The 25,703-nt window shown below is 38.6% G+C and overlaps 2 protein-coding genes across 2 annotated transcripts in view; both read left to right on the top strand.

Moving 5' to 3' along the window:
* The window catches only part of LOC131963160 (R3H domain-containing protein 1-like), a 73,147-nt gene extending 53,995 nt beyond the window's left edge, over positions 1-19,152 (top strand). The window contains exons 20-27 of the mRNA XM_059328313.1: positions 2,886-3,043; positions 4,959-5,092; positions 9,062-9,165; positions 13,451-13,632; positions 14,081-14,237; positions 15,841-15,938; positions 16,027-16,111; positions 17,965-19,152. Of these exons, the coding sequence (XP_059184296.1) occupies positions 2,886-3,043; positions 4,959-5,092; positions 9,062-9,165; positions 13,451-13,632; positions 14,081-14,237; positions 15,841-15,938; positions 16,027-16,111; positions 17,965-18,263 (1,217 nt within the window). The 3' untranslated portion in view covers positions 18,264-19,152. The remainder of the gene's footprint in view (positions 1-2,885; positions 3,044-4,958; positions 5,093-9,061; positions 9,166-13,450; positions 13,633-14,080; positions 14,238-15,840; positions 15,939-16,026; positions 16,112-17,964) is intronic.
* Positions 19,153-19,271: 119 nt separating this feature from the next.
* LOC131963159 (uncharacterized) lies at positions 19,272-22,849 on the top strand. Its single transcript, XM_059328312.1, has 3 exons — positions 19,272-19,751; positions 21,053-21,147; positions 21,225-22,849. Exons 1-3 carry the CDS (start codon positions 19,538-19,540, stop codon positions 22,230-22,232), a joined length of 1,317 nt encoding a protein of 438 aa, XP_059184295.1. The 5' UTR covers positions 19,272-19,537; the 3' UTR covers positions 22,233-22,849.
* Positions 22,850-25,703: the final 2,854 nt, after the last annotated feature.

Raw genomic sequence — 25,703 nt, 5'->3', positions numbered from 1 at the left:
ACGCTGTCTGAGAGGCCTCTATGAATCTCACAGTGAACCGGTCTCTTTTTCAGCCCCTCACTCCTCACCTGCACCGAGCACTAATCCTGACATGGAGGACGGATTCTGCGCATGCTAAGCAAAAAAAAAAAAAGCCTCATAATTGGTCTCAGGCTGCCCAGCTCTAATCCCTGAGGGCCTCCGGACTGTCAGCCTCACTGCTATGATGTATTAGAGAGGAATTTCTCCAGTAAAGAAGTCAAAACCGTCCCTCGTCTGCTGCCTGGAATCAAGCGCTCCGTGTTTGATATTACGGTCATTTCATGCTCGGGTTGTGAGTGAAGGTGGGAGACGAGGGTGGATAAAAATAGTCGTCCTCCTCTCTGTTCTCCTCATTGTCTAGTTGTACTTTTCTCCCAGGGCGGCAGACTGTAAAGACACCTTCACAAAAGGACGTCCTCTCCTTTTGTCCCTTGGATTACCACCACTGTGTGTGTGTGTGTGTGTGTGTCACCAGGGACAGTATTTTCAAATGTCTCTTTTTGTCACCTTGACATTTAAGTGTCTGATTCTTCCCCTCCGGCTCCGAGGAGTAAGCACCGCCATTTTAGGCCGCTCGGAAAATGGACGGAGCCGCGTGACTTTGTCATTTTCTTTCGGCTTCTCCTAATAGCTTTTTAACAAGTCCTGTAGAAATGTCTTCCCGCTCTCTGTTTACCCCCCGAACTCAATCACCGGTTGGTTGGAGTTGTTTTTTCTGCAGGTTGCAGGTTCAGGACACCTCGGGCTGAATCAAATATATCGACTTTCTCATTTACTGCCAGCGCCTCAAACCTGCTTAGCTGTAACCGCCCGACTTCCACAATCCTTCAGCCTGCTCTTCAGCACATTTCCCTCTAAAAATCTTCAAATATTTTCATGCAAAATCTTAATAACCGAGCATCTATTTCATGCTTTTTTTTTTTGGGTTGTGTTGCACAGAAGTCAAAGTCAGAATACTTGAAGTCTAATTTTCTGTTGATCGACTAATTGCTGCAGCTCTAATTGTTGTAAACTCTGGAAAATATCAACCAAAATATGATGTAATTATCAGTAAATCCATGCAAATGGTATATATTATATCCTCTATCAGTTACAGCATGAAACACATTAAATTACACTCTATGTGCTATTAAAAAGTTGTAAAAAAATAAATAAAAAAAGAGGCAAAAAAGTCTTGATTATAGAGATTCTATTTGTGCTTTCTTTGGGCTGTGTTGCACAAAGGTCAAAATCAGAATAGTTGCAGCTCTAATTGATGTATTTTCTGGGAAGTATCGACAAAAATGTTACGAAAATATCAATAAATTCATGCACATGATGAATAATTGTAAGCCCACACTATCCTCTATCAGTGTGAGCATGAAACACACATTAAATTCCAGTATTTATGCAATTAAAAAGTCTTCATTTAACTATTTGTAGGAGTTTTTGGTGTTAGGGCTGCAACTTTATCCATCATTTACAATGTTGATTCATTTGGAGGTCATTATTTATCGTTTTAGTATAAGTTGATTGCATTAATGTTTTGTTTTGTCGGAATCTAGAACTATTTTCCTGCAAAATCTTAATACCAGAGCGTCTACTTCATGCTTTCTTTGGACTGTGTTGCACAGAGGTCAAAATCAGAACAGTTGCAGTTATATTTGTTGTATTCTCTGGAAAATATCAACAAAAATATGATGTAAATATCAATAAATTCATGCACATGGTAAAGAGTATATCCTCCATCAGTTTGAGCATGAAACACATAGCAAATTGCACTCTGTGTGCTATTAAAAAGTAGCAAAATCTTGACTACAGAGCTTCTATTTCTGCTTTCTTTCAACTGTGTTGCACAGCAAATCAAATCAAAATAGTTGCAGACTAATTTTCTGTTGATCGACTGATTGCTGCAGCTTTAACGGTTGTAAACTCTGGAAAATATTGACAAAAATATGATGTAAATGTCAATAAATTCATGCACATGGTAAATAATTCCAGGCCTACACTATTTGCTCTGTGTGCTATTAAAAAGTCTTGATTTTCTTGAGAGTTTTTGGTGTTCGGGCTGCAGCTTCACCTCTCATTCTTAATGCTGAAGATAGTTTTTCATTGCATTTATCTTTCCTTACAACCTTGGAACAGTAGAAACTTTTCTGTTTTGTTCTCCTTCTCATAACAAACACAATCTTGAAGTACACTACCGGTCAAACGTTTTAGAACACACCAACTTTTCCAGAATTTAATTGAAAATTATGCAGTTTAATGTCTCAGTGTACTCTGAAATGAATGCACATTTGCAACATTTAAAATTCTTTATTGAGCATGATAGTGTTTTGAAAGTAAAAAAAAGATTCAAAATCACATTTTATGTTGGACTAAAGGACTAAAAAAAGACACAAAATTACCAAAAAAAAAAGACACAAAATGACAAAAAAAGACACAAAATGACAAAAAAAAGACACAAAATGACCAAAAAAAGACATGAAAAGAATTCAAAAATGGACAAAATAGCCCAAGACTCCATAGAGTTAAGTTGTTAACCCATTTCTTGTTCCCTGAAAAAGGCCTACTTGTATAATCCTGAAATGTAAATTATTTTTCAGTTTTGGTTAAGCTTACCTTTTTTTATTTACCTCTGGCAGTTCACCACTTACCTTTGTACCCTTTCAAGCTGTTCATTGGACTTGAACTGCTTGAATTTCAATAAAAAACTGGAAAAATTGGGGTGTTCTAAAACTTTTGACCGGTAGTGTATTTTCCTGCAGAATCTTGATAACGGAGCTTCTATGTGGTTCTTTCTCTGCATATTAATGTCGTGGTTATTATCAGGAGTCTCTTTTCTCTCGGTCACAGTGTTGTGCCTTTCTCTCCTCTCGCCTCAGTGCACCAAGCCATGATGCCAAACCCAGCGTCCAGCTACCAGACCATAGTGGGCGTGCAGCCAACATCCAACCTCGCTCTCACTGGCAACCAGCAAAGCAATATGGGCAACCAGATGCAAGGCATGATGGTCCAGTACCCTCCGATGCAGTCTTATCAGGTACTTTAATGAGTCCACATTCATTTTAAAAACACATTTCTGTTCATTTTGTGATCAATGGAGTGAGCTGTTGTTGTCTGCTGGGAGCTCTTTAACACAGGAAGAGAGAGAGAGCTTCAAAATAAAAGCGTGAGCTTATTATTAATGGGGATTTTTGTCGTTGGAATCAGGGGAAAACAAAACTATGACGGTGGATTTTCAAATATGTAAAACTGGGAAGAAAAAGTACTAAGTGGGACTCTTATTCTTCTGTATTGTGTTGCTTTATTTGCTATATTTTATATTTACCTGCTGTTTTTTTTGTTTGTTTTTTAACAATCTTGGTTAGTTCTTGTTCCCCTATAAAATCATTAAAGTCATTAAAATTAATGGAAATCAAGTGAAAATCTCTAAAGAAGAATGCTGCAATTGGCCAATAAAGCCAGTATTTTCTATATTTTTGTTCCTTTATTTGCTAGATTTTCACATTTATCTGCTGTTTTTTCCAATCAATTTAGAGAGGAAAATGGATTTCTGTTTGATAGCAGTAATGTGCTTGAAATGGCCATTAAAGCCAATATTTTCTGTATTTTATTGCTTTATTTGTTTTTTTTTTGTTTCCCTGCTGTTTTTCCACAATCTTTCAATCCACTTGTTCCTTTGTTCTCCTTCTCGTGTCAAGCCCTTTAAAATTCCCCTTTAAAATCACTAAAAAATAAAGTGAAAATCTCAAAAGAAGAATGCTTGAATTGGCCAATAAAACCAGTATTTTCTATATATTTTTTTGCTTTATTTGCTAGATTTTCATGTTAACCTGCTGTTTTTGTTTTACAAGCTTTCAATCTGCTTTTCATGTTGAGCAAATTCCCCTTTAAATTCATTAAAATGAAGATTTTATTGCTTGTTAATCAGCGAAGAAAATTAATTTCTGTTTGACAGAGATGGTCTAACTGTTCTGCACTAAAATTGGCAAAATAAAGCCAGTATATTCTACTACAGTACATTCCTGCTGAAATCCCTAAAGTCTTGTAAAATCAAGTGAAAATCTCAAAAGAAGAAAATTAATTTCTGTTTTAATTGGCCAATAAAGCCAGTATTTCGGAATTTTGTTGCTTTATTTGTTAGATTTTTATGTTTTCCTGCTGTTTTTCTACAATCTTTCTCAATCCGCTTGTTCTTTTATTCTCCTTCTCATGTTGAGCCCTTTAAAATCATTAAAAATTCAAGTGAAAATCTCAAAAGAAGAATGCTTGAATTGGCCAATAAAACCAGTGTTTTCTATATTTTTTCTATTTATTTGCTAGATTTTCATGTTTACCTGCTGCTTTTCCTGCAGAAATCACTAAAATCTTGTAAAAATCAAGTGAAAATCTCAAAAGAAGAAAATTAATTTCTGTTTGACAGAGATAATCTAACTGTTCTGCACTAAAATTGGCCAATAAAACCAGTATTTTCTGACATTTTTTCTATTTATTTGCTAGATTTTCATGTTTACCTGCTGCTTTTCCTGCAGAAATCACTAAAATATTGTGAAATCAATCTCAAAAGGAAAAAAATCTGTTTTAATTTGCCAATAAAGCCAGTATTTTCTGACATTTTTTTCTATTTATTTGCTAAATTTCCATGTTTACCTGCTGCTTTCCCTGCAGAAATCACTAAAATCTTGTAAAATCAAGTGAAAATCTCAAAAAATTTAAATGAATTTGTGTTTTAATTGGCCAATAAAGCCAGTATTTTCTGACATTTTTTGTACTTATTTGCTATATTTTCATGTTTACCTGCTGCTTTCCCTGCAGAAATCACTAAAATCTTGTAAAAATCAAGTGAAAATCTCAAAAGAAGAAAATTAATTTCTGTTTTAATTGGCCAATAAAGCCAGTATTTCTGTATTTTCTTGCTGAATTTTCCTGATTTTCCTGTTCTTGTCTCCCTGCAGCAGGTTTCGGTGCCGCAGCAGACGTACCAGCAGCCCGTGTTCGTGTCCTGTCAGCCGGGTCAGGGGGCGGTGGCGGTCGCTGGCATGCAGCCCTGCTACAGTCTGCTCCCCCCGAACCAGCACACCACCATGAGGTACCAGCTCACGTCATCGGGTCATTTATTAGGCTAGAGATGTTTCAGTGAACCAGAGGAGAAAACAGCAACACATGATTCACTGGAGATAAGAAAAGATTTATTTATTTGTTTGTCCCTTCAGTGGAACAGAAGTCCCATTGATATGAAAGTCTATTTTTATAAGAGAAACCTGTTCAAAAACAACATGCATAATGGTTTAACCCTCTGAACCCCAAGTATTTTACTCACTGAGGCTTCATAATCACTGGATTATATGAAATATGTATATATAATCTATAAATCCTGCAGCTCAGTGGAAACAGCACAATCATGGCTAGAAGTAAGGAGAACTCTAAATGCATTTTGTGCAGAATAACACACTTAAAATGACATAAAGCATAAGACAAAGTTGCATTTTTTTGTTATTTAATTGAAAAAAAATGAAAAAAAGTATTTGATAGATACATAAAAGTTAAAGTTAAAAGTGCAATAAAATCTTATAAATATAAAAAAAATAAAATGTATTAAAAAAATAAAATAAGAAATATATGATAAATAATAAAGAACCATTAAAAAATGTAAATAAACATTTTTATTTACTGGTTATTATTATTTGTGTTGAGTTCTGCAGAATTTAATTTAATTTACAAGATGTAATTAATGCAAAGGGTTTAATTTTTGGCCTATTTAAAAAAACATAGTTATATTGAGGAATTTTCACTATTTCAAGCTCAGATTTTGCAACTTTTCATGAGTGTTCATCGGAAATTTAAAAAAAAATCAACAATAATTGCAGTTTCTTGCTATAATAAATGTTGTAATTTTTGGGGGGGGTTTTAAACTTAAAAAAATCTTTATTGTCCCACTGGCGGGTTCTGGAGTTCAGAAAAAAATAAATTCTAGTTTTAAAGTTTTTAAAAGATGCGTGATTTTTAACATTAATTTTACCCAGCGTAAAAAGATTTTAAGATGATAAAAAACATTTTTATGGCTACATAATCCATTATTTAGTTTTCATTGTGCTTGCACATCAATACTTTGATACATGGGAGTAATTAGTTTCACATTTATGTTTTTTTCATAACCCAGTTTGCATTGATCCATTTAATAATCATCCTGCAGCGGACTGAAAGAGAACTTTTACACTGAAATAAACTCCCTCTGATTCATGCTGCAGCTTCTTTAATGACAGTGTCTAACAGGTGAAGTGTCTCTAATCAGGTTTAGATGAAGCTGGCCCGTGGACGTGCTCTGTCCCAGAAACCGATTTTCGCAGGTGCTCGCCGCCATTTCTCACTCGTGAAGGTGCCTCTTATTTATAGAGGCGAGCGGCCTGATGAGCGCGTCCCCGCAGCACCTCAGAGCCAAGGTCATCTTTGTTCACCGTGGGGGGAGAGATGAAGTTATTAGCACGATGCTGCTGCTGGAGCGTGCGGCTGATGGATGTGGACTCTGACGCCCTCTCCCAGAGCTTTTCTCCTTCTCCTCCATTACTCCGCTGCAGCGGCCGGCTAGTGCGAGCTCTCATTATAAGCTGATTGATAGAACTAGTTCACAGAAAGCAAAACATGTAATTAGTTTCTACCTCCGTGGACCCAATCAATCTGGATAGTGGTGAGCGGAGCACTACTGGGACCGTTGTGCACGCTCGTATACATAACGGACGCCAGACATGAAACATCCAGTCGTCACCTGCACAAGAACAATGCACACACACACACACACACATACACAGACAGAGGAGAGGAGAGGTCACTCTCTCATTGTCCCAGCTGTAAAATGAGGCTGCGTTAGTAGGCCAGTCGGTGTGGAAATGATTTATGCTGCAGTGTTGGAGCGGCTCAGTGTTTTCCCACGAGGCCCGACTGTCCACCTGCAGCCTGCTTTCTCACCAGCTGTACCAGAGTCCCTGCAGGCAGGTTGCTTACCGAGCACAGCGCCTGCTTTGCTTTGCAGATGGACTTAAAGTTAAATTTCAAAATGTAATACCCCAGCTGCAGCGTTAAGATCTGCGAGCTGCGGGAGATTTACGTCTGTGCAGGTTTAGAGGCGATTTTCTAATCACGTAGGTGTGAGCTCTCCTGCTTCAGGTGCTCCGGCAGCTCTTCTGCTGACAGCATTTCCGCCTCATAAAGAGTATCTGCAGATCGTGAAAGTCTTTAATTTTAATGGTTAAACGTCTCATATTGTAAAAGGGAGATTTCTATGTCATTTTTTTATTATAAACCAAATTTAGGTGTAGCAAAATGCTCAATTTTTGCACAAATCTACTCAGAAATTGCCTTTTAAAGGTCACAAACATGCTATATATAGGTAGAGTGATTCCCCGGCTGCAATGATGGTGCAGAGACAGGTATAAAGGCATAAATAATGCTTTTTAGATATTAAAGCATGTATAAGTGTTCAAGTATGAGCCTGAAAATGAGCAGAATATGTCATTTTTAATAATTAATTATATTTTTACGTATTTTTCCTATTAGGGCTTCAACTCCAGCTGTCATTTATAACGCTGATTAACTCAAAGATACTTTTTCATCATATTTAACTTTCTTTACAACATTGGAACAGTAAAAACTGCCAAAATTCGTCAAGTTGATGGCATTAAATGTTTCGTTTGAGTCCAGATCTCAAATATATTCAGTTTATTATACTCTAACTCACCAATAAGCAAAAAAATGTTTGGCGTCTTTGCTTTTTAAATGATTAATCAGTTGTCAGAATAGTTGCTGACTCATTTCCTGTTGATTGACTGATTGCTGCAGCTCTAATTATTGTAAGCTCTTGGAAGAATCAACAAAAATATAATGTAAATGTCAATAAATTCATGCAAATGGTAAATCATTAGGCCTACTCTATCTGCTATCAGTTTGAGCATGAAATATGTATTTAATTGCACTTTATCTGCTTTTAAAAAGTCCTAATTTAATTGATATTTGCAGGAATTTTTGGTGTTAGGTCTGCAACTTCACCTTTCATTTTCAAAATTTCCTGCTGCACAAGTTGATGGCATTAATTGTTTTGTCCAAATCTTGATCTATTTTCCTGCAAAATCTTGATAACAGAGCCTCTATTTGTGCCTTCTTTTAGCTGTGTTGCACAGAAATTTAATCATATCAGTTACTGCTTAGTTAGAAGACTAATATTATGTTGATCGACTGATTGCTGCAGCTCCAATGGTTGTAAACTCTGGAAAATATCGACAAGCGTGGGATGTAAATGTCAATAAATTCATGCAAATGGTAAATATTATATCCTCCATCAGTTTCAGCATAAATCACAGATTAAATTGCACTCCATCTGCTATTTAAAAGTTACAAAATGTTGATTACAGAGATTCTATTTCATGCTTTCTTCCAACTTTGCAGTTTTGTTGCAGACTAATTTTCTATTGATGGACTGATTGCTGAAGCTCTAGTTGTTGTATTCTCTGTATTCTTGTTGTATTCATGCAAATGGTAAATAATTATAAGCCTAGCATATCATCTTATATTTTGGCCAGTTTGAGCATAAAAAACATGTTAAATTGCACTTAAGTTTTTGGTCTTTTGGTCTTAGTTATGCAGCTTCAGTGATTATTTATAATGCTGATAAATTGGAAGATACTTTTTTATATCATTTTAACACAAGTTGAAAACATTAAATGTTTTGTTTTGTGCAAATCATGAACTATTTTCCTCCAAATTCTTGATTACAGAGCTTCTATTGCATGCTTTCCTTCAAATCTAAATCAAAACAGTTGCAGACTAATTTTCTGTAGATGGACTGATTGCTGCAGCTCTAATGGTCGTTTTCTCTGCAAAGAATTGACAAAAATGTGATTAAATTATCAATAATTTCATGCAAATGGTTAATAATTGTAAGCCTTGCATATCATCTTATACTTTGGCCAGTTTGAGCATGAAACGTGTTAAATTCCACTTAAAAAGTCTAAATTTAGCTGCAGAATCCCTGTAATAAAACACTTTTCCTCTGTGTGTGCATCCACAGTTCGACCGTGAGTTTCCTGCCCGCCCAGATGATGGAGCAGCTCCAGTTTCCTCAGACCTCGTCCCCCTGCGTGTCCCAGCAGCACCCGGGCCAGCAGTACGCAGGTACGAGTCCGAGCCGCAGCAGGATCAGGTTTCAGACGCCCCGGAGATTCCCCGCCGATGCTGCCGGCGCTCCCACATCTTTTATTCCCCCCATCTCTCAGTGTCAATAACTGCAGAATGTATTCCTGCACAGCCTCGACCCGGCTTCATAATGAAATAATCTTCCCTGGGTTTACTTTGCCGTTGTACGTGCGTCAGAAGCGTGATTAGATTTACACTCCGGATTTTCAAAATGAGAAAGAGTGAGGCGCGGTGGTGACGGCTCCCCGGAGTGTGGATAAGTGAAAGTGATTTGCACATCCACCTCTTCCTCCGGAGCTGCACGCAGATTAAAGAGCCGCTCGGTCCACCGCTGCAAATGTTGTGCTGACAACAACTCAGTCAGAATGTTGTTCTGTACAGTGGGAATCTGTGGACGGGGTGTCAGGCTGCTGGCAGCTTAAATATGCACCGATTTGCAGATATTTCCAGGACATAAATCAGGGAAATCTTTCACCATAAATTCATGCTTTCATATTGTTAATGCAGTGCAGAAAATGAACCCAATAGTTGACCTGTTCTGACTTTTCACAGCAGTAAAAATACTCATAGCTGCAGAGCCAATAATCTGCAGGATTCTGAGATCATTTACTCCAATAAAGAATCTATATTTTAGCACAAAAATGGCTTGTCATGCACAACTAAATCGCCATATTTAACCTGAAACACATTCATGGATTCATATCGTTAATGCAGTGCAGGAAACGATGTTTAATTTGACTTGTTCTTACATTTAACAGCAGTAAAAAAAGCCTGAAATTTGGCTACTTTTCCAACCCAAAACACACAAAATCCCAACAGTTCCAGGTTGTTGTCCCCATTTTAGCTGCTATGTTTTCATGTCTTAAGGCAAAACAAGATGTTTTATTGTGAAAAAAGATATTTTTCTCCAAAATTGGGTGATGTAACACCTTAAAAAACACACTTTCTCTGCTCTCTAATAGATTGTAAAGGATAAATCATCCATTTATTATTGTCAGAGGGTTTATTTATACATTCTGAATAAGTCTGCAGCTCTAATTGTTGTTTACTGGGAAGTATAAAAAAAATGTGATCAATAAATTCATGCTAAACTATTCTCTATCAGTTTGAGCATGAAACGCGTATTAAATTGCACTTTTAAAAAGTCAAAATTTAACTGATGTTTGTAGGACATTTTGGTGTCAGGGCTGCTGCTTCACTGATCATTTATAATGCTGATTCATTTGGAAATACTTTTTTATCATTTTAGCACAAGTTGATGGCCTTAAATGTTTTGTTTTGAAGCATTTTTCCTGAAAAATATTGATTACAGAGTGTCTATTTGTGCTTTAATTTGGCTGTGTTGCACAGAAGTCAAAATCAAATCAGTTGAAGACTAATTTTCTGGAGATCGACTGATTGCTGCAGCTCTAATGGTTGTAAACTCTGCAAACATTATATCCTCTTATCAGTTTCAGCATGAAACGCATATTAAATTGCGCTCTATGTGCTATTAAAAGTTTAAGAGAAGTTGCCAAATCTTGATAACTGAGCTATTTCATGCTTTCGTTCGATTGTGTTGCACAGAAGTCAAAATAAAAATAGCTGCAGACTAATCTACTGATTGCTGATTGTTGTATTCTCTGGAAAAAATCTACCAAAATGTGACGTAAATGTCAATAAATTAATGCAAATGGTAAATAATTCTCTGCCTAAACTATCCTCTATAGTTTGAGCATGAAACACGTATTAAATTGTACTTCATGTGCTATTTAGTTTTAGTTAGTTTTTGGTGTTAGGGCTGCAACTTCATCAATTTTTTAAATCATTTTAGCACAAATTCATGGCATTATATGTTTAGTTTTGTCTGAGCAACAGTCTAAACCCGCTCGTCTTTTAGTTCATGAGCAAATTTCCCTTTAAAATCTAAAACTATCTTCATGCAAAGTCTTTATTACAGAGCTTCTATTTGTGCTTTCGTTCGATTGTGCTGCACAGAAGTCAAAATCTAATCAGTTGCAGACTCATTTTCTGTAAATCGACTGATTGCTGCAGCAATAATTGTTGCATAATGTGATGTAAATATCAATAAATCCATGCAAATTACAAATATTATATCCTCTTATCAGTTTCAGCATGAAACACATATTAAATTGCACTCTATATGCTATTAAAAGTTGCAAAAAAGTTGCAAAATACTGATAACAGAGCTTCTATTTTAATGCTTTCGTTCGATTGTGTTGCACAGAAATCAAAATCAAATCAGTTGCAGACCAAGTTTCTGTTGATCGACTGATTGCTGCAGCTCTAACGGTTGTATTCAATAGAAAAAATCTACGAAAAAGGTTATGTGAATGTCAATAAATTCATGCAGATGGTAAATAATTGCAGGCTTTATTAAAAAGTCTTAATTCGGCTGATATTTGTAGGAGTTTTTGGTATCATGGCTGCAGCTTCACCGATCATTTCTAATGCAGATTTGCAGGTTAAATCCCCCTATCATGAAGGCAGGATATAAGGGGTTAAATTGGGAGACAGGTAATTGAAACCAGCAATAATTTCAGAGTCAGTTTAACAGAATAATAATCCATCTCTTCTTGTTCCGCCTGTTCCTCTCTGGCCTTTGGGCTCTGTGTCCAGAGGCCCAGGTTGGGCAGTCTCCTCTCTAATGACCTTTATTATTCATGGCTGATTATTATGGGCGAGCCATAGAGGGAGCCATCATTTCCAGGCCGTGGTAATGAGGTCAGATGAAGGTCTCGCTGCGGCCTCACCTGCAGCGTCACCAGTAAACACTTTTAATTGGCTAGGCCGGGGCCAGAAATAATCTGCAGATTAAGTCTGAATATCCATTGTCCTTGCTACTGTTGGTGGCTAATAATTCATAAATCAACAGTGGCTTCGCCTGCGCAAAGCTTCCAGTGCGATTTTCTCATAAAGTGAGCTTTATATAAATAAACACATTAATTTGATGGTGCAGAAGGTTCTTCCTCAACCTCATTGTTCTTTTTTTTAAAGTCACGTTGATGCGTCACAAACTAATAAGATAATTGGATATCCTGGATCGTTGCGGATGAGAGGACTATTAATGCCACTACGGATGTGCCCTTATAATCAAAGGTGCTTACAGCCTTAATTGCTCGGCGGCTAACGGCGTGAGATCGTTCTTTAGCTGGTGAGGCGTGCAGCTGCACAGAAGGAGCAAGAAATGATGATTAAATATAAAATAAGTTGGGTTTAAGGTGAGATTCTGCAGGAAAATGCGTGTTTTTTTCACGCAAAGGTTAATCTTCTTTCAGAATAATGGAGAGAAAACATCCAAAACAAACATTTCTGTGTATATTTGACCATTTTTAGTAGATTTCTCCTCCCACTCTCCTGCACAATATTATGTGTTTTACATGTTCTATATGAATTAGAGTCAATATTTTGTCTATTTCCATTAAGCTTGTATAAAAACCTTTAAAGGCCGTTTTCTCAAAATTAGTTTTTTTCTCATAAATCTCAACTTCAGCTCCACTTACAGACACCAAACTGACCAGTTTTATTCCTAACTAGATTCAATCATTCATACCCTGATTTATACAACATTTGGTTCATAAAAAAATGATTTTTCCTTCTTTAAAAAACTTTGAATCTAATTCAATGTTCAGATTTATGTCTTGGAATTATATGCAAATTGGTGCATATTTAATGCTTCATTTGCATATCTAAACATAACATTTCATCAAACTTGCAATGCAAAAAAATCTTGTCTTAATGTAAATAACAAACAGGGGAAGTTTCCTGGTGATTTCTTTAAGTTAAAAAAAATTACACCATTGTTATTTTTGAGTTGGTCATTTTATATTCTTTGGTCATTTTTACTTTTTTGGTAATGTTAACTCTTTTTTGGGTCATTTTGCGTCTTTTTTTTGGTCATTTAAGTCTTATTTTGGTAATTTTAAGTCTGTTTTGGTCATTTGACATCTTTTTTTGGCAATCTTACGTCTATTTTTCTTTCTTTAAAGTCATTTTAAGTATTTTTCGGTCATTTCGCATCTTAAAATGGATTTTTCGGTCCTGGAAATGTATGCAAATTAGTGCATATTTAATGAGCCAACGCCTCATTTGCATATCTAAACATACAATTATAGAAAACTTGTAATGCAAAAAAAATCTTGTCGTAATGTAAAAAACAACCTGGGGAAGTTTCATGGTGATATCTATAAGTTAAAAAATGACCCTCTTCACCTTTGTAGTGCCTGCAGCTCATGTGTTGTTTTCCCTGACTCTGTTCTTGCAGGGTTATTACCCCCGGCCCCCGGCGGCGGTATGGTGATGCTGCAGATGACGGCTCCCTCCTGCCAGCAGCCCCGGGCCCCCTCCCCCTGCCAGCGGAAACAGCCCAGCCACAAACACCCGGGCCCCGAGAACCAGCGCAGCCGCAGGCCCGCCGAGCTGCCCGCGCCTCCAGACAGCACCCAGGTACAAACGCTGCCCATGTGCATCCATTAGGCAAACACCAACGATGATTGGGTGCTTTTCTAACCTCCCAGAGGTTATGAAAAGATGTAGAGTTGAATTACAAAAGAGCTCAGGTGATGTTGGGAATACGCCACGTGTCAGAAAGTTACCATGGTCACAAGAAAGCAATTTAAAAAGCCAATTTAGTTTGGTTGTCTGACTCTGACAGTGACGCGGCGGTGCTGCAGGCAGGTTAAATGTCTGAGTAAATAGGCACCGCAGATGGCGTAACGTGAAATCGAGGAGAAAATAGTCCTCAGCATTAGGCTGTAACGGTACATTAGGAGGACTAATGTGGCTCCGACGCTACATTAAAGCAACAACTCTCAGAGAACTTTTTTTGAATGAAAGTGTTTGTGTTCTTCCTCCCCGTCTTCCTCTCGCCGCACCGCCGGTGTGTTGTGTGTAGAGCAGCCTGCCTTTGTCCCCGGCACTCACTCCCTCGCCCGGCCAGCCGCCCAGCGTCAAGGGCCTCCCATCAGGCATCTCGTCCATCCCTGTCATGGCCCACCACCCGCACCACCACCACCCAACGCTCCCTACAGCCTTCTGCCACAGTGGACAAGGTCAGAGCCGCTCAGAGACGCTGCTGCTGCTTCACTTCTCACTCTGACTTTGCGTGCATGATTGTTTAACTGCAGGTGAAAAGGGTAAACATAAAGATATCACCATGAAACTTCCACAGATTACTATTTTGCATTACTAGTTTTCTGCAATCATTAACCCTTAATAGGGCTCTCATTGAAATACTTGCAAATTTCAACCCTAGAGAATATTGGAGGATATTACATACTGACAGAATGTGGACTGTGTAATGTGTAAAAAATATACGGACCCGGGGGAGGGGGGTAATATTTTGAGAAAAAAGTTTACAAGATTAAAGTGGCAAATCCACGAGAAAAAAATGTGTAGATTTATGAGATTTAAAGTGGTGAATCTGCAAGAAAAAAGTTGCTTTTTTCCCACTTTTTTCTCGTAAATATGTGGGGGTTTTTTGCGCAGATGTGCCACTTTAAATCTTTTAAATCTGTGACTTTTTTTCTTGTAGATTTACCACTTTAATCTAGTAAATTTGCAACTTTTTTCTCGAAATATTACCCAAAATCCGTGTGGTTCTACGACCTCACAGAGAGACATGGGGACCTCATTTTGGATATCCGCTGAAGTTACCAAATACGGTTCTTTGCCCGATAAAAGGTTAAATATGCACCAATTTGCAGATACTTCCAAGACATAAATCAGAGAAATCTTTTACCATAAATTCATGCTTTCATATCGTTAATGCAGTGCAGAAAATGAAACAATAATTGACCCATTTTGACATTTAACTGCAGTATACATACTCCGAATATCATTCTTTAAGCCTGAAATTCCAACAGTTCCAGGATGTTTTTGACATTTTCACTTCACATAAATTCTTAAGGCTGCTATGTCTTCATGTCTGAGGTAAAACAGAACGTTATATTGTGATAAAAGATGTTTTTTCTCCAAAAATGGATGATTTACATCCTAGAGAGACACACAAGCCCTGCTCTCTTTTTGCATTACGAGTTTTCTGCAATCATTAAATATTGTGTGTGTTCAAAATAATAGCAGTCCAATGTGACTAACCAGATTAATCCAGGTTTTTAGTATATTTTTATTGCTACACGGCAAACAAGGTACCAGTAGGTGCAGTAGATTCTCAGAAAACCAACAAGACCCAGCATTCATGATATGCAGCTCTTAAGGCTGTGCAATTGGGCAATTAGTTGAAAGGGGTTTAATGGTTTAATATACTAAAAACCTGGATTCATCTGGTTAGTCACATTGGACTGCTATTATTTTGAACACTACTGTACATTTAATTAAAATGGTTATGTGCACAAGAAAAATGCATTCCACTTAATTTTTTTGTTGGTGTGAATCCTGAGAGGTGATCTGTGTCTGCTGTGTCATTTCTTGAACTTATAATAAGCTGCAAACTCATTTAGAAATGTGATTTCATAACAAAAGTTGCTGCAATTTAGCACAGAAACAACTTCTTGGTTTGCTCAAATTAGTTATTTTTCAGCTCTCTAATAATAAGTCTAATCCTCTAAATGTCTCATTGTTAAAAACAAACTCAAAATAGATGTTGTGCTTGTTGTTTTTGTCGACCTAAATGATTGTTTGTGTGTGTGGGTGCAGGTGAAGCACACTACTCTCTCCTGGGCCAGCCTCTGCAGTACAAACCCTCCATCAGACCTCCGCTGATCCACACTGCCCACATGGTGGCCAAACACCAGGTCAGACCCTCAATCCGTCAGGAATAAGAAGTTATTTTCTGCAGATTAGAGCTCCTCTGATAACCTGCTGCTGTCTCCGTCTCCTCAGGGTCCACTGGGGGTTTGGCGTAGCGGTCATGGGAGGAAGGCCAGCAGAAAACCTCTGTCTTCAGATCTCAGTGTAGGTGAAGCAGGTAATAGGAAGTCCAGAGGGAGGCTTGAGTTTAGTCAACCAAGAGTTAACGACAGCCAGTTATCAGATCAGGTTCGCCTGACCCGAGGGTGACCTTCCAGGCAGCAAATCTAAAGCCTGATAAAGAGAATAAACATCATTTTTATGTGTCAATCACAAGTTCAGATTCCTGATAAACTCCTCTGCTGCTGCTGTGTCGTCTATTTAGCAGATTATCTGAAATCACGTCTTTTCTTTTCAGTTTTTTTTCCCCTCTTGTTGTGTCAGAATGTGCTTGCTGCGCTCGGCAGCTGTGCAGAAAAGCGTCTGTTTGTGAATGTAAGCAGAATAAATCACAGACGGGGCAGAATTCACACCTGGCAGTGGAACCTGCAGCCCCGGCGGGATTGTGCCGACACAAAATGTGCTGATTATTTCAAAATATGGCGTTGTAATTTTATTTTGCACTCGCCGAGCTATTTTTTTGTGCATTATTCAGGTGCTCGTGTCAATCCTGCAAGTACAATCAACAAGGATGCAGCATTTAGTTCAACACTACAGAGCTGCTTACTACAAATAACTATTATAAAGTCATGGAGAAAATGATTAGACCACCTTGTTTTCTTCAATTTCTTGTTGATTTTAATGCCCGGTACAACTAAAGGTACATTTGTTTGGATAAATATAATCCATAGCTGCAGAGACAATAATCTGCATGATTCTGTGATCGTTTACTCCAATAAAGAATCTATATTTTAGCACAAAAACAGCTTGTTGTTCACTACTAAATCACCATATTTAACTTGAAACACATTCATGCATTAATATTGTTAATGCAGTACAAAAAAATGATACATATTTAATCCTCATGTACTATTCCAGTCAAATTTGACCCGTTCTGACATGAAAACAGCTGTAAAAATACAGAGAAATCAGAGAAATCTTTCACCATAAATTCATGCTTTCATAACTTTAATGCAGAGCAGAAAATGAACCCAATAATTGACATATCATGACTATATTTTAGCACAAAAACACGACTAAATCACCATATCTAACCTGAAACACATTCATGCATTCATATTGTTAATGCAGTGCAGAAAAGTTCTGCAGGAAATGATAGATAGTTAATCCTTACGATCTATTCCAGTCAAATTTTACCCATTCTGACATTTAACTGCAGTAAAAATACCCTAAATTTAATCTTCAAGGCTGAAATTTGACGACTTTTCCAACCCATAATTCAGTTTCCCAACAGTTCCAGGATGAAAATGCAATTTCCCTTCTTACCAAATTCTTACAGCTGCTATGGTTTCATGTCTGAGGCAAAATAGTACATTATATTGTGATAAAAGATGTTTTTCTCCAAAAATGGATAATGTACAACCTAAAGTAACACACTTTTTGCTCTCTTTTTGCATCACAGGTTTTCTGAAATGATTGAATATGCACCAATTTGCAGGTATTTCCGGGACAGAAATCTGAGAAATCTTTCTCCATAATGATTTTAATTATTATCAAGAAAACCATGTCATTTTTACATCTACAGTCATGGAAACATTCTTGATAATAACCAAAATCAGTATAAAACCATGTAAAATGTCTACATATCAGCTCTTAAATTAAACTCTTATCAGCTATGTTTGTTGTTATCATTATATTTGTCCAAACAAATGTACTTTTAGTTGTACCAGGCATTAAAATGAACAAGAAATTGAAGAAAAAAAGTGTTTTTCCATGACTGTATTGAGGGATATTTGTGTAGAAGTTTCATTGAAGCCTCCCGATGGTGCAGGTGATGTTTTTTCCTCATGACAGTTGTTTTATTTACCGGCCTGGCTGCTCACACTGCTGTCTGTCTGTGTGTGTGTGCAGTGAGCAGTCAGATCCTGGAGGCGACAGATCCTCCGGAGGGGCTCGGCTGCACAGACTCCCACCTCCTCCTGGCAGAGCTCTGCAAAGGGGGCCAATTGATCCAGCGGCTGTCGGACCATCAGCCGAGCAGAGCCGCTCCCGGCGGACGCCTGGCCTCATCATACTCCATCTTCGCCATGCTCCCCTCCAGATACGCTGCCCCGAGCGCCGCGCTGCACCCCGGCGGCCCCCGGGCCACCTTCAGACTCACAACCAGAAACAAAGGGGGGCCGCGTGACTCGGACAGGGCCGGCTCGTAAGCTGCTAAGATCTCGGCGCGACCTAAAAGGAGCGCCACATGAACTGAACGCACATCCAACCACCTGCCTCTGCTGCCTCAGTCTGGAGTTCAGACTCTGTCCAAATCAAAAAAACACACAAAAACAAACGTTGAAGGATGAATGTTTTATTTTCTTTTAGTTCATTTTATCTTTTTTTTTTTTCTTCCCCCCCCCGGCCAACAGGTCTGAGTTTTGGGTTTTTGTTTGTGGAAAGCGTCCATGGCTGCTGAGCTGGCCCTTCTTTCTATTGTAAAAACTCTAGTTTGCTGTTTTCGAAAAAAAAGTGTTTGGAGAGCTTTGGGATTCTTCGCCAGCTGTCAGTGACTCCACTTGTTTCTGGTTCAACAATGTTCAAAAAAACTCAAAATCTGGGGCTCCGTTCCATCTTATTGCATTGAAACTGAGCATTTTTATTTTATTAACAATCAGTTATTCCAACATGTCGTGAAGGTTAGACAATAAAACACGCAGCCACACAGACTTGTACAATGTGAGCCCATACAATAATAAACACTGAATAATAGATATACTACCTGAATTATTTAAAGTCACTTTTATACACAGTGAATGTTGGATTTGCACTGAAGTGATGAACGAGACGGAGATTTGATCGTATCGGACAGGGCCTGGATTTTTCTTTTATCGACCCCCTCGTACCTGTTTGTTGCACTCAGCCAGGCCACTTTCTTTTATATTTAATTAAAATGTTTATATGCACAAGAAAAATGCAATCGAGTTTGTCACTCTACTTGGCTTCTTTTTTGTTTGTTTTTTTGTTTGTGTGAGTCATGAGAGGTGTCTGGTGTGGCTTTTTCTTTCTTTTTTTCTTTTCTGTTTTGGTTTGACTCTAATAAATGTTTGCACCACATGTGTTGACATAACTTTTTCCATCTCTTTAAAAAAACAAAATACCTGAGGGTGTATTGAGATGTTTCCTTGCAGCGAGATCAGAAGGGGAAAAAAAGCAACATGATGAGGCAACTCTTGCCTCAGGTTTGTTTCTATCTGCCTTTTGAGCATTGCAGAGATGTTTTTGCCTAATTTGCAGCTGCATAAATTAGCCATCAGGGGGTGGAAATGTAGAGAAACAGAGACACCTAGTGGGCAGAATAAGCCACTGCAGCATGCAACCGAAACTCACTTCCATGCAAAGTGAAAGTAAAACCAAACTTTGCATGTAACTGAGTGTGTTTATAGCAACGGGAGCTGAAAAAAGGCGCGTTAGCAGTTAGGTGTGATGTTTGCAGAGCTTCATGTCTGCAGCCGTGATGGACACCGACTACCGGGAGGCCAGCCGCTCCCTGGTGGTCTCCGGTGTGCCCGACGTGCTGCCCGTCAGCAGGATGGTCGACAAGCTCACTATTCACTTCCAGAGTTACAGGAGGAGCCGCGGAGGAGACGTGGAGGAGGTCAGATACCCCACAAACATGGACGGAGTCGCTTTTGTCATTTTTGACCAAGCTGCAGGTAAATTAACAGGTTGTAGCTCAACATGAGCTAAAAACTCATCATAAACTGTATTTGAAGCACTAGTAAAAGTTAATAAATCAACAATAAACAAGTTAGTAGCTGAGATTTGTTAACACGCAGAACTCCATTTAAAAAATGGCCATTTTAAGGTAGCCAGGTAGCTTCACTTAATGCACCTTATGCATGAGCTTTATTAGCTTTTAGTCAAACAGCTGAGGTTGTAGCTACACATAAGTTAAAAGCTAATTATTATAGTGTGTGTGGGTGTCTGTTAACTAGAGGAGCACAAGTTAAAAGTTAGTAACTTAACAGCAAACAGCGTAAAATGCGAGTATTGTTAACACGCCGGACTCCATTTTAAAAAGGCAATTTTAAGTTTATCCAGTAGATCCACTTAGTGCCGATTATGTATTAACTTAATTATTACTTTCCAGTCACAGAACGAAGCATAAATAAATATTCGGCCATCTTTTTAAACCCACAGAAGACAATTTAACAACATTTATTTTGAAGGTTATTGGATACTTCCGGGAAAAACCTTAAAGATATACTATGCAGGTTTATAAAACAATCTACAGTCTCATGCATTCAGTTATTAGTTATGGCACACTAGAAATGTGATGTATGCATCCTCTATTTATTATATTTATATAAATTTATATTTTTAACCAAAACTAATGATAGATTTTTTTGCTTGTGTTCCAAAAGAAAGGGGAATGTTTGTATTTTTTTGCACTTTGATTATAAATGTTAGTGCCAGAGTGCATAAAAAGCATCAAAATACAGCTTATTTATACAAAAATATTTTTAAAAAGTGCCAGGAGAGGATCCTTGCACCCCAGCCAGAAGTTCATGCTAATAAATATTTTTTAAATATTATAAACTGGCCCCTGGCGTCCTATTATTTTGCAAAAGTACAGTATATTCAATCTATATGGATCATAAAATATAGATGGAAATTGCTTTTAAAAACTGTTTGAGGATGCAACAGATAAAGAGTCTTTCTGGATTCACATTCATCATATTTTTATCATTTATTTATTTAGTTTTGAAGCTTCCTTTATGAGTGAATAAATGCCTTAAAGCAGCTATAGTCTTTATTAAATGTATCTTCTGTTTTATGCACTAATTGGTTCCCATGGGAGGCCCTTAAACAGTGTGCAGAGAGGTGAGCTACAGATCAAACATTTATTGAAATGAAGCGCCGTGTGGATGTATGGCTGACTGATGATCGCTGGTAGATAATGAGGAAGCTTTGTGAGAAATAAGAAGCATCATTATAATGTTCACGTGAGCAGATGCAGACCGGGCGGCGGCGAAGAAGCGACACGTCATGACGGACGACGAGTTTCCTGCAGACTACCGGCTCACCGTGTTCCCGTTCACCAGAGACGTAAGTGTCAGTTTGGGTAAAATTTCTCTCAGATTAATTTTTAAAATGCTCATTTGTGTGTGTTTTTTGTGCTGCAGGTGTTTTTTTACGTCCCCAGCGCTACGGTGGATCTCTCGCTGTTCGGCGAGGATCAGACGTCGCTGATTCGGAGCCTGCGGTCCGCTCACCGCTCGCTCCGTTTCGAGCCTGAACCCGAGCTGATGAAAGCCACGATCGAGGGGCCTTTCGCTGCCGTCCGGGCCCTGAGACAGGACCTCATCTGCAGGGCAAGCCGGCTTAAACTCACAACTCAAACTGCAGCCGCCAAACCAAAAGAAACTCCTAATCCGAGTGTAATATCTCCTGTCGGCTCCTCTAAAGCTAAGCCGGGACCGGGGAGCTCAAACTGCTTATCGCCGCCGCTGCAGACCACAGGTGAGGCGCCGCAAAGCCATGCAAGAACTCAAAACGTTACCACCAGGCGGAAAGTTTTTAAAAAGCAGGAGCAGACAGATTATCAGACAGAGGCCTCCTCCAAACCAGAGGAAATATCTGCCAAACATCCAGGAGGAGACGCTTCAGAGGAACGCTCCAGACTCGACAGGATCTCTGCAGCTCAGATCAGAGAAACTGACTATGTGACGGGATCAGATCACAGCAGCTCTGCTCCGAACCTGCAGCCCAGACCGAGAGATGTCACAGAGCTGCAGGATCAGGACGATATGAGCTTCTGGGTCGACTCGTACACGCTCAGATACATGGAGAAGTTTGACAGGAGGAGGTTAGACAGGTGTTTGAGAGGTCCGTACGTGAAGCGTGAAGGAGCCGAGCTCACGCGGATCACGCTGACTGACAGGAAAACGTCTGCAGGCGTCCGGAAGTCTCTGGAGGATCTGGTTCAGGACTGGCAGCAGTTGTTAAGAGTTCATCAGATCGACTTTGTCCAGAAGGAGAAACAGAAACTGATTAAAATCTGCGATGATGTGAATTTGCTGTTCACAAACGTTCTTTACATTCTGGAGGATTCGTGTGTGAAAATAGTCGGCTACTCAACATCAAGTCACCTCTTCTGTGAATGGGTGCAGAGAGATTTAAAGGCACTCTGAGGAGCAAAATTACATGACTGCACTTTTATAAATGACCACAGGGTGGCACTGTTGTTCACAAAACCAGCTCCTGCAGAATGTGTCTTAAATCAATTCTATTTTAAATGTTTGCTATGAAGGATTATCCTAAAAAACAATGTAGAGGTGCTGCCTCCTGTCTGTATTTTCACGTCTTTTTACTTTTTTCTGTGTTCAAGACCAATATTTTATGCATTTATAATTCATCTAAATTATACATTTTCCATTTAAGTTCATTCCAAATTCACAAACTCGATGTCTGTGCAAAGTGAAGTCCAAAAAAGCTGCAAAAATAACTCCAAAGAGAAAAACATGGAGTTTTAAGATTAAGGTTTCATGTTTTTTTACAGCCACAGTTTTGATTCCTGTGTTATACTTGTGTTGTTATTTTTAATTTTTTACTGTCTCATAATTAAAAAACTGTATCTGCTACATGTTTAAATTCATCACTCTTGGTCTCGTGTTGAAGCCTCCCTTCTGCTAATAAATGGGTTAATAACTATTAGGCCTTTAAACAACAGGTAACAACAGCAGGAGGTCTAAGTCTTAATTAACCTCTTCACATGTTAATTAGAAAAGATCAGCTTCTAATTAAAAAAAACAAAAGATGACTGATGACACGCTGTCACATCATCACATCTTTTTCTCTCTTTTCTTTGAGGCGTTTGTTGTGTTTTCTTTAACCTAATATCCTGAAACTGAAAGACAGGAAACAAATCTAATGGAGAACTAACTTTTTTTATTAGATTTTTAAAGACAAAACACAGAACACATGACAATAAAATAAATTACATTTGAAGCTGGTGATAAATGTAAATTTCTGCCACTGGAGACTTCTGACTGTATGTTTTGTGCTTTTCTGTGACGTACAGTCGTGGAAAAAAAAAGATTAGACCCTTGTTTTCTTCAATTTATTGTTCATTTTAATGCCTGGTACAACTAAAGGTAGATTGGCTTGGACAAATATAATGATAACAACAAAAATAGCTGATCACAGTTTAATTTAAGAGCTGATATCTAGACATTTTCCATGGTTTTATTGATAATGATTTTGGTTATTATCAAGAATGTTTCCATGACTGTATATGTTAAAAAAAAGACTAAAAATGACACACATAAAATTGATGCAAAAATGACAAAAAAATACATAAAATGACAAAAAAAATAGATGCAAAAATTACCAAAAAATCACACGAAATCTCTTTTTTTAATCTCTTTTGAGGTATTTTTGTTGTTATCATTATATTTGCCCAAACAAATGTACCTTTTGTTGAACCAGGCATTAAAATGAACAAGAAACTGAAGAAAACAATGGTCTAATCATTGTTTCCCTGACTGTATATGTTTAAATGGTGGTGTAGTTCTGCTGGTGGCCAGTAGGGGGCGGTGTGGCGCTTTCTCCCACATGCTGCAAAAGAAAAAGAGATATTGCTCAGTGGAGCTGCTGTGGAGGCTGTTTGGCGAGCAGGGTGCAGATTGGCAGGCAAATGATGTCAGTTGGACGTCCCATTACACACACACACACACACACACACACACACAAACACCTTCTCGGAGGGAAACACTGATCCGTGTGTGTGTGTGATGTTCAGTAAAATCACGAGAGCGTCCTTTTCCTGTCTGCGATTATTCAAATGAGCTCGCTCTGCAGCCTCGATAATTGATTCATTATGTAAAAATAAGCCACACAACCATAATGAACACACACAAACAGACAATCAGTCATCTCCCCAACACACACACACACACACACACACACACACACACACGGTGGTTGTTACCATAGGAACATAGTGGAAGAGGTTGCAGAGCTGCAGCATCGAACACAATGAAACATCCAGGAGGACGGAGGAATTACAGAAGAACCCTCCATCAAAGACACTCTCTTAACACACACACACACACACACACATGATCTCACACACACACACACACACCTCTGGACTGGTGTAATTATCGGGGTGGGGGCTGCAGGAGAAGGGTCAACAGGCAGGAAGCAGGGTTTGTTTTCCTGAAATGGTCCTCCATTACAAAGCTTTTCATCCTTTCTCCTCATTATGCATGAAGTATAATTAGGTAATTGCATTTTTTTGAATATATTAATCATGCATGACTTTCATGATGGAGGTCAGAAAATGAAGCCTGAGTGTCTTTTTTTTTTTCAAGGATGTTTCCAGGGGGAGGGGTGTGTGTGTGGATCAGTGAGTGACTGGGCTGCAGGAGGACAGTTACTGGTTGTTACTGGGACTGTTGATGTTTCTGATTGGACGGTCAGTCACACGAGAACAGAGAGAGAGAAACCACTAAAGGTTAAAAAAAACAACAACAAAGAAAAGCCAAAAGATCAATGTGTGTTTGTGTGTGTGTGTGTGTGTGTGTGATTGTGAACGTGTGTATGAGTGAGTGTATGTATGTAATTGTGTGTGTTTGTGTGTGTGAGATCATGTATGATGGTTTGTGTGTGTTTGACTGTGTGTGATTGTGTGTTCGTTTGATTGTGTGTGTGTGTGTGTGTGTGTGTGTGTGCATGCATGATCATGTGTGTGTGTATGTGTGATTGTGTTTGTGATTTGTGTGGGTGTTTGTGATCATGTGTGATCGTGTGTGTGTGTGTGTGTGTGTGTGTGTGTGTGTGCGTGATCATGTGTATGTGGGTATGAGATAATGTGTGATTGTGTGTGTGTTTGTTTGTGATTGTACGTGTTTGCGTGTGTGATTTTGTGTGTGTGTGTGTGTAATTGATTGTGTGTGACTGTTTGTGAGTGAGTGAGTGTGTGTGTGTGTGTGTGTGTGTGTGGTCATGTCCAGACACACCACACACAGCTCAGAGGTCAGAGGTCGGCAGCAGCCTCTGCATCATATTTCTCACAGTGACGAACAGAGCTGCAGGTAATGAATCGTCTTTCCCAGGCAGTGTGTGTGTGTGTGTGTGTGTGTGTGAAGAGGAAGGTGCTGCTGTTCTGCCTAAATGTTCGTCTGGTGATGGAAGAGCCTGCGAGACCAAATTGAGGGCAGCAGAGCAGGAAATCAGTTAATGTGTGTGTTAGCGGAGGAAAATGGATGAATGGAGCTTAATTGGTCTCACAACACATGACCCATAATGTAAACAGACCAGATCCTCTTTGAGTCTCACAAGTTGAGACTGATGATGAATGTGTGTCACCTCACTGCTCCCATTCATCCTGCTGCTCTTTAAAGCTTTTAAACACAAATTATTTCTCTCCTCCTCCACCTCCTCCCTCTCTTCTTTAGCAGAGATTTTCCTGCCAGTTGCACAAAACATCCTCAAGTCTTCTCCTAAAGGTTTCCTTCAGTCTTCCTCCTTATCTTGGTCTGATATTTAAGGAATGCTAAAGTTGTGTTGAATTTATTCTGAAGGACGTCTGCAGCCAACAGAGGTTTATTTGCTTTTACTAAGTTAATTTCCGACCTGTAATTATTTATTTCTTTTTA

Source organism: Centropristis striata, chromosome 24, assembly GCF_030273125.1.
Source record: "Centropristis striata isolate RG_2023a ecotype Rhode Island chromosome 24, C.striata_1.0, whole genome shotgun sequence".
Lineage (NCBI taxonomy): Eukaryota > Metazoa > Chordata > Actinopteri > Perciformes > Serranidae > Centropristis > Centropristis striata.
Note: the sequence above shows the minus strand (reverse complement) of the source record. Positions and strands in the feature narration are given on the sequence as shown.

What these genes read in the sequence shown, in the direction of transcription:
- LOC131963159 (XM_059328312.1), top strand. Translation starts at nt 19,538, where the DNA reads ATGTCTGCAGCCGTGATGGACACCGACTACCGGGAGGCCAGCCGCTCC. An exon ending in CATTTTTGACCAAGCTGCAG is followed by an intron (nt 19,752 to 21,052) that starts GTAAATTAACAG and finishes TCACGTGAGCAG; the next exon opens with ATGCAGACCGGGCGGCGGCG. An exon ending in TGTTCCCGTTCACCAGAGAC is followed by an intron (nt 21,148 to 21,224) that starts GTAAGTGTCAGT and finishes TTTGTGCTGCAG; the next exon opens with GTGTTTTTTTACGTCCCCAG.